Source organism: Cariama cristata, unplaced genomic scaffold (genome assembly GCF_000690535.1).
Source record: "Cariama cristata isolate BGI_N322 unplaced genomic scaffold, ASM69053v1 scaffold12377, whole genome shotgun sequence".
Lineage (NCBI taxonomy): Eukaryota > Metazoa > Chordata > Aves > Cariamiformes > Cariamidae > Cariama > Cariama cristata.
Genome location: NW_009628444.1, coordinates 44,119 through 52,940, shown reverse-complemented (window position 1 = coordinate 52,940; position 8,822 = coordinate 44,119). Strand labels below are relative to the sequence as shown.

The following is an 8,822-nucleotide window of genomic DNA, read 5'->3' as shown; positions in this document are numbered from 1 at the left end:
CAAAACTGAGCCCTAGGGAACACCACTAGCGACCGTCCACCAACTGGATTTGGTTCCATCAACCACAGCTCTCTGGGCCCGGCCATCCAGTCAGTTTTTTTTACCCATTGAAGAGTCCACCTATCTAAGCTGGGAGCAGTTGATTTATTTAGGAGGATGCTGTGGGAGACCATATCAAAGGCCTTACTAAAGTCTAGGTAGACAACATCCACAGCCTTTCCCTCATCTACCAAGTGGGTCACCTTGTCATAGAAGGAGATCAGGTTGGTCAGGCATGATCTTCCTTTCATAAATCCATGTTGGCTGCCCCTGATTTTCCTGCATGTGCTGTGCAATGGCACTCAAGATGATCCACTCCATAACCTTGCCCAGAGCCGAGGTCAGGCTAACAGGCCTGTAGCTCCCCGGATTGTCTTTCCAACCCTTCTTGTAGACGGGCGTTACATTTGCTAACTTCCAGTCTGCCAGAACTTCTCCAGTTAACCAGAACAGCTGGCAGATGATTGCGAGAGGCTTGGCAAGTTCTTTTGCCAGTTCCCTCATTACTCTGGGCTGAATCTCATCAGGGCCCATAGGCTTATAGGAGTCTAACTGGCACAGCAACTCACTAACCATCTCTTCCTGAAGCTCCATCGGAGCTGTACCCCGGGATCCTCCCCATCAGCAGAGCTCAGGCGCGATGCGGGGTGACAGCACCCACACCTGGCCGTAGACCTGCTTTGGTGTAACGAGCCTGCTGAGGTCTCAGCAGCCCCACACCTATGGGCTTTGCTGGTGAGCACCTCCAGGCACATTAACAGCTGGGGACCAAGCCTTGTTGGTCAAGTGTTCAGTCATGTTTCTGTCCTCACCTTCAAAAACAACTGCAAACTGGGAGAGACTGGATTCTGAAAGTGCGTAAGGTAATGCCAGCTCAACGTGTACGAGTACAACTGCACACGAAGGTGCCAGTAACTATGGCCTATGTGCAAAGGATTCGGTCACAAAAAGGAACTCAGTCAGTCCGTGATTTGGTAAACTGCTCGTGAAGACTGCTAGGAATACCCAATACTTGGTGGTCAGATCGGGCACCAGCCTCCGTTCCCTGAATCTGTGCAAGTACAACATTGCCAGCATCAGCACCCCTGCCCATCTAAGGCTCAGTTTCTGTCAGGGCTCGTGTCTTTGGAGACAACCTTATGCAAACCCTGACATAAACCAAGCCCCTAGAATTTTTCAAAAAAAGCAACTCAACAGCCACAAAAGGGTTCACGTGCAATGCAGGCGAAAGCTGGAAGAGAGGCTTCACGGGCGCTCCCACCCGTGGTAGACCCGGAATCGCTTGGGCATTTCTCGGGTCTTCCTCGAGTAGCTTTCGTAGGTACTGCATGCAACACAAATTGGCTAAAGCACAGCCCTACCTGCACACACAACCGCCATGCGACATCGTGGGTTAGTGTGGGTGTTGCACACACACAGAGAGCGGACGCTGGGGGACCTGCAGGGATGGTGCTGGGCTGCACAGAGCTTCTCCTGCCCCGGCAGTAAGAAGTCCTCACTTACTCTCAAACTCAACAAATCCAGGTAATTTGCCTGCTGTGAAGTTATTTCCTCTTCTGCAAGAGCTGACTACCATTACTCCCAGAAAAAAAACCCTCGATTTAGTAACAAAATAATACCAGACCCCGAGTTTACCAACACTTCATTTCTATTTTGCTCCCTGTGCTCTCAGCACTGAAAGCTCAGTTAATTAACTGTCTGTCACTTGGACAGGGCTAAACCTTTCCAGGTTTCAAAGCTGCTTTACTGCCCTCAGCCTTGCTGGGGTTCTGCCACGAGCGATGCCATGGGCCCGGAGCTACGCCGCAAGCCAGCAGAGCAGATGGGCACGGCCGGGCGGCACGACCCTCCACCGCACGCCTAGCATGGAAGTTAAATACCGGGAGCACAAAACAAAGCTGACTCCGCAACCTTTCTTAATTGACCTGGTTTTGTGCCAGACGATTACCAATGCAAAAAAAACCTGGATTTGAAAGAAATTTTTGTTATTATCTAGAAACCCCACAAACCTATGCAAAACTACTTAGGCTGATACCAACAGCTGTGTCAGGACGTGGTTTACTCCCCGCCTGACAACTGGCCGAGCTCCCGCAGGACTCGCAGCGATTCACCAACCCTTTGATGAGCCTGTGCCCCGTGCCGGGTGAACAAACCTCAGCTCCCACCCGCACGGATCCCCCCTCCTCACTACCCTTACCGAAGCAAGGAATGCCCCTGGTTTCAGACGAGTAAAATCATTCCCAATCCCCTCTCTGCAACAGAAACCCTCCTCCTCTGCCTCCTCTCCTTCTTCTTCCTCCTTTCATTTCTCTCCCTGGAGGAAGAAAGTCTTTGCTTGAATGGTACGAAACTTCCCATCTTTGCAAAGATTCAGTCTTAAGTAATTTTTGAATGATGCCACGGCATTGTACATATGGATCTGGATTCTTGTGAAATGCCATCAGCAACTGTTTGCGAAAACCAAACAGTTTTCCCCTAATAACTCGCTAACTGAAATGGGAAGCGCTGAGTTTCATGCTGCAAAATGTAAGTAACTATGCACCAATATACGCCACGGATTCTCAAATAACTGAAACACAGCAGGCAGGACTATTCCGTGTTATGTAAATTTAATGTTACACAAACAGATCTGCAGAGCTCTCGCTGTAAAAACAGCTGAAACAGTAACATTAGAAAAAGTAAGGGCTCCTGCAGGTGGTTTTTTTTTTCCCCAGCTTTGCACCTATTAGCTATATTTTGCCTACTTGGAGCCATACTAACAACTACAGTAATATGTTATGATTAACTCTAATCATCATTCAAACCCACTTTTGGAGATAACGTCTGCTTCTCACTTCTGCAATTATTAGCAGCAAGCAGGATTCCCACTCCTGTACCTGCACCTTTGACTTCCCACAAGAGGGGCTGCACAACACAAAGCATGGCAGTAAGCCCGGGCGTGCTGCATCCCACCGACCCCCCGACACAGGCCAGCACGCCGGGCCGGGGAGGGGAGGGGAGGCAAGGAGGGGCTGGCAGGGAGCCCCCCCCCCCCTGCCACAGCCAGGGATGCTGGAGGTCAGGTCCCCCAGGCTGGGAGGTCCCCAAAGCGACGTCACGTCACCTCACCCCGTGTCCTCCCACCTCCTCGTCCCACGCATCCGCTCAAAGGGGTCCAACAGCCACAACGGTAATGTCGCTAACAAACCAGACTGCTATTTATATAGCTTGAAATAAGATTTTTACACCCGTTTCCAATACTGCTGTCCATCGTCCAGGCAGCATTAATTGCAGTCATGTCTAAGTTTAATCCGCCATCATAGTAAGACAACAAATAAAATAGGCTCCTAATATTTGATCTTGTATTTTTCCTCTCAAAAACTAATTTATACTTGAGAAGAGATTTTGCAGAACAAAATATATTTTTTATTTAGTATTTATAATACTAGCCTGGAGTGCCTTCAGCTTAAAACAAAATGAAGGGCAAGGATGAAGCTATTCATAGGAATGTGCTGCGCAGAGACTGTAAACGCCCAGCACAGAAACACTTTGTGTTTTTAATGCTGTAGATGCAAGAAGACAAGATGTTTGTAAACTGAGCTTAGTGCAGATAAGTTTTCTATTGCCGCAGGCAAAATCACAGAAGGCGAAATGAGTTCACTTAAAGGCAAAGGATGCTGCGCAAAGGACAAATATTGTGCAAGGATTTTTCAGTGGAAAAAGAAGAGCGAAACGGTTAGCAAGACCCTTGGCTCTACCTGGCACTACCCACGAACATTTAGCACAGCGTCAGGCCAGACCTGCGGAGGAACCGCGCTGCCCAGAGCTCTCTGCTCCCCTCGTCCCCCGAGGTACCCACATCACCTGCAGGAAGCTTTAGCGCGAAGCTCCACCTCTGCACAGGGCAAGCAGCCGGGTTTTGCTGCCAGAGAGCCCTCTGGCCACAGAAACGGGCTTTGCACTCGCCAGAACACGTTTTGACAAGGTCTCATCGTTTACGAAGTTCAGAACGTCGCTCCACTGACAGTGGAAATTGCAGCATTTACTCTATACGGAAAAAAGATCAAATCCTGAGGAGCATCAGAAGGGCAATGAATAGCCTGTGCTATTCAAACACAGGAAAATACACATTTACCCACCGACACAAGTCCCTGGGGGTTGCTGTACCTTCCCAGTAGGAAACTTGTCCCTAAAGCAACACCTGGAAGCCCCCGCCAGCTCCGCAACTCGGGTAACAGTTGCACCCAAAGCCACAGATCACATTTGATTTCTACAAATACACATGAAAATATGTGTTTCAACTGCTCCTAACAAACCTCAGGGAATGAAATATTTGCCTTGAACAGCTCCGTCTGCAGGAACAGTCTTTTCTTCAGGAATTTCTTCTAAACATCCCCTTCCTGTTCTCGCTTTACAGTTTCAGTCCTAGCAAAACCACCTCACAAACTGAAAACTGATCATTGTATGTGTAAAAAAACCCCTGAAGTACATTTAAGAAATCCCAGTATCTGATGACGACCACCGACTTCTCTCCTCTCCTGCCCCAGGAGGGGTCCGGCGGCAGTGGCAGGACCCGCTGCCCCTGCCCAGGACAGCTCCCCATCGTCAGCGCTGCCCACCGTCAAACTGGGAGCGTCTGCAAACTGAGAAGGCTTTTGCTACCTTCACAAAGCCTGTGATGCCTTGGGTAAGAGTTAACATTTCCGACTATTCTGGGAAAGGTTATGCTGCCATGGTGTTAGCTGACCTGAGAGAAAGCTAGAGAAGAGAAGAAGAAAATGAGAACAGGAGAAGGGATGTTAGACTGGGGTTTAAGAACCAGAAGAGGAAAATAAGGGACAAAAGCGGTAGGGACTAGTGTGTGAAGAGCAGGAATAGCATCCACGTACGGCTCTCAGATCAGAACCAGAGCTGTCCAAGGCAAGGCATCGCCAATTAGTATGAGAGGCACCTACGAATCCCCACCGTTCTGTTTGCTAAAAATATGACAAACAATCTAACTTTTCTTATGGATGTCAGTAAGAAAGCTCTTTCACAGCTGTACTGCATGACAATTAGCTGTGGGTTTTTAATATCAAAGTCACTGAATTAATTAACCTTTCCCCACTAAATCTAGAGATTCCAAGAAAGGCGGATATTTGACTCAAACACATAACTTAGGAATTTAAGAGTTCCTTTAACTCCCTAGGCAAATAAGCGAGCAGCGTTTCACATCTGCAAACCAGAAAGCATCAGGCACCCTCTTCTGAGAGCACAGCACCTTCTGCCTTTAACTTCTTGGGGGTAACGGGCACAGCGTGTGTGACGGCTGAACTCTGCTCCTACCAACCAGCAAGCTATCCTCATTTTTTCCATAGAAATACTTCTACAATAATGCCAATTATACATAAAGAATAAATTGCAGTTAAAATAATTCACAGTTTGAAAATGTATGCATTACGATTTTTAAATCTAAAGAGCAAAGGTAGGAATTTATTACTGGCTTTATGGAAGATAAATCTTTTGAGTAAAACTTTTGTCAATGACATGGATTTTTAACGTAACAAAAAGCAGAATTTGAGTGCAGTGGTTATATTACGCATACATGCACACAAACATGTAATCCAACGATGTTTGCATTCCATACCTATTCCATTGATTAAAAAGAAAAAATACGAATAAAGATATACTCAATCTACATGAGACTGAAATAATGTTACAGAATGGGGAAAGCAACATGGAATAAAAAAAATGAACTCACCAATTTGTTTCTAAATTTTTGGTATGGGTCAGGCTTTCATTTATTTTTATCCCCCCATTTTTTTAATATTCAGGTGGTAGTAGCTGCCAAAACCATTCTTAACTTAGCTGAAATATTACCCTTTTTCTCTTTGGATGCAGCATCTGGATTGTGCTTCTGACGGCTCAGGACTGCCAGACTGCCGCAGTCTCTTAGTCTGCGTTTGATAAGCATTTGGAAATACCAGCTAGCACTAAAAGCAGCTGATGCCTTATTAAATGTCGATTCCTACAGAAAGGTCATTATTCCCGGGCAGCTTCACAGCTCAGTTGCTTTGCTGGTTCGCATCCCATCGGGTAAAAGGGAAAATGAAACAGGGAACACCTTCTTCTGACACTGAAGAGACCGAAATGCCTCCGCTACGGGGTCAGAGAGGGCATCTATGTGTCTTAATTCGGTCTTAGTTACACATCCTCAGAGCCACCTCTTCACTCTAAAGCACGTGTGTAAGTGATAATTACGGGACAGGTGGCACTTGGCACTAACCTCTGACCCCTTCACCCCCGCTCTGCTCACTAACACCCACCCTACCAGCACAACCCCCAAAAGCCCAGGCAATCGCCAGCTAAAAGCTGGTGGCAGGGGGGAAGAAAATAAAGCCTAACTAATTTTTTGTTTTAATAATTTTAAGAGTCGCTTATATGTCTGACTCTGGATTAACTTTAAGTGCTACTCCATTTCAAGATAAGGAAATAAAATGCAGGATTTGCCTTTCTCTGAGAACTCCCAGCGCCACGGGGAGGGGATGGCGAGAGCCCTGCCAGCCAGGCACTGGGAGCACCAGCCAGTGCCGCCTCAGGCTCTGCAGCTCCTTACCGTCATTCACTCCACCAATTTTAACGCACACCTCCGTTTCAATGAAATAGCTGCTGGCAGACTTTACAGCGGAGTGATAATATTTCAGATCATGAGAAGAACAGTTCTCTTGACTCACAACCAGCTTCCTCCTCCCTCTGCTAACAACAGGGTCTGCTCCCGCTCCCGTGGCCCCTCCTTGCTTTTCCCAAGATCATTTCCTGAGAACAAAACCTAAAAAACCCAGCCCTTCCCTGACTCCAGGCTCTGAAGGACAACCAACGACAGATTTTGGCCATTTTCCGGCATAAGTAATTTTGAAAGGCTTTTCTTTTTGCCCATCCACTGCCTTACCTGGAGGTGTTTCGCAAAGCTGTGGGGTGCGTGCTGTCCCCTGAGCTGGCTCTCCCTTTATCTGCCTGTTGCGCACAATGCGGGGTATGCAGGACCGGAATTCTCTCCACTTCATCATGTCTCTCACACAGGTTTGAAACCGCTACAGCCACTTGTGAAGGCTTTTTTCTTTTTTTTTTTTTTTTTTAATTTTTCATGAAGACCACAGAAGCTATTAGAGCTGAGCAAATAACCCATTGTAAGTAATTTATTCAATTTGTTCTCTTTCGGCTTCATTTAAAATTTTTCTAGAGGTTTTGTTACAGTCTGTGGTTTAAGCAATTAAATGAAAGAGGTCAGGAACAGTCACGGGAATTCAGGACACACTCTTAGATCATTTTTGACTCAGTGTGCGTAGTCATCAATTTTATTTTCTAGGCAATAAAAGCATGCATTTTAAGTGCAAATCATCATAACCGAATACTTGGGTTCAATGTTCAAAAACGTGTATTTCAGAAATACATTCTAAAATTTTCCTGAAGTGATGAAAAAACAGTAACATCTGTAAACACAAGGTCAACAGGCTATTTACAGGAAACAAACATAGAGGGAACTTAAAAAGCAGGTAATATTTTGCCTTAGTGAATGTTGAAACGAAGATATAAATGAGTTTTCTCAGCTCTGATAACTACATTGCAGCGTCGAGGATAGGTCAGATTTTGGTCTTCACCACCCTGAACAGCATGCCACAATTACCTGACATGTGTTCTCTCATATTGCAGCAAAATCTTAGGTATTAAGCATTATTATCTACATAGACAAGTGTAGCGTAGAGTCAAAGAGTAGAGAGTACTCCTGCTTCGCTCTCCTTACCTTACAGGCAAGGTCCTGTCTCCTTTCCTCCTGTCCATCTCTCTCTGGGGAACCGGATACCAGCGAAAGTTCAGTTTCCAGTTAAACCCTCCGTACGTCATATCAGATCCAGCCATGTACTCAAATGTGTCATCGCTGATCACATCAATGATCGGGCAGACAACAGTTTTCCTGGAAGGAAAAAAAAAAAAAAAAAAAAACCAAAATATTTTTTCACATCAGTATGCTGAATATTGCATTTATTTTCAGGCTTCTCTGCATAAAACCCCATTTACCACCACTCCATGCAGGGCTTCTCTTCCAAAAATTCCCCTTTTGTGCCGGCTGCAGCTTTTTGGACACACCGACTCCTCGCTGCGCTCCCGGGAGCGGAAAGCTGCCAGCTCCCGACCCTGCCCAGGGCTCCCAATCCTCTGCCAAATCCTCTCCAAACGGCAGGAGCAACTGCCGCACGCTTCACCCCATCAGCACGAACTACACCGAATTGGTAAATTATTCTCCTCCTTGCTCCTTACACAACACACGGTTTTCCCGTACACCTTCCCAAGACCAGCAGCATCAGGACAAAGACAATGGAGGTTATTTTGGCTTGCGGTTGCGGGGCTCGAGCAGTGCTGGCTTTATCGCGTGTGCGTGCACCTCTCGTGGAGCGACGCGGTTCAGGAATGGGAACAAATCCCATCTCGCACTCGGGCAGGTTGGTGCTGCCCACGCACGCACGGCTGCTGCTCCTCCATGGAGCACAGCAAGGACCGCGGCTGCTGCAACGCTGCCAGGGAGGACAGCGCGGTTTTTGGGTCGGCTTGCAGGACCTTTGTGCACTTCGGCACAAAAAAAAAGGGGAAAATCGCATCACCTACTGCCAAAAACCAACCAAAAAACAAACAAACAAAAAAAACCCACCCCCCCAAAAAAAAGCCAAAAAAACCCACAAAAAAAAAACAAAAAAAAATCCTCCCACAAAAAAATAACCAACCTCTCCCCCCCAAGAAAAAAAAAAAAAAACAACAAAAAAAAAAAAAAC

The 8,822-nt window shown here is 46.6% G+C and overlaps 1 protein-coding gene across 1 annotated transcript in view; it reads right to left on the bottom strand.

The window, feature by feature from the left end:
- Window positions 1-3,894: 3,894 nt before the first annotated feature.
- The window catches only part of LOC104165254 (polypeptide N-acetylgalactosaminyltransferase 13-like), a 27,571-nt gene continuing 22,643 nt past the window's right edge, over window positions 3,895-8,822 (bottom strand). The window contains exons 4-5 of the mRNA XM_009704828.1: window positions 7,804-7,969; window positions 3,895-4,065 (exon numbers count right to left, since the gene is read on the bottom strand). Of these exons, the coding sequence (XP_009703130.1) occupies window positions 3,895-4,065; window positions 7,804-7,969 (337 nt within the window). The remainder of the gene's footprint in view (window positions 4,066-7,803; window positions 7,970-8,822) is intronic.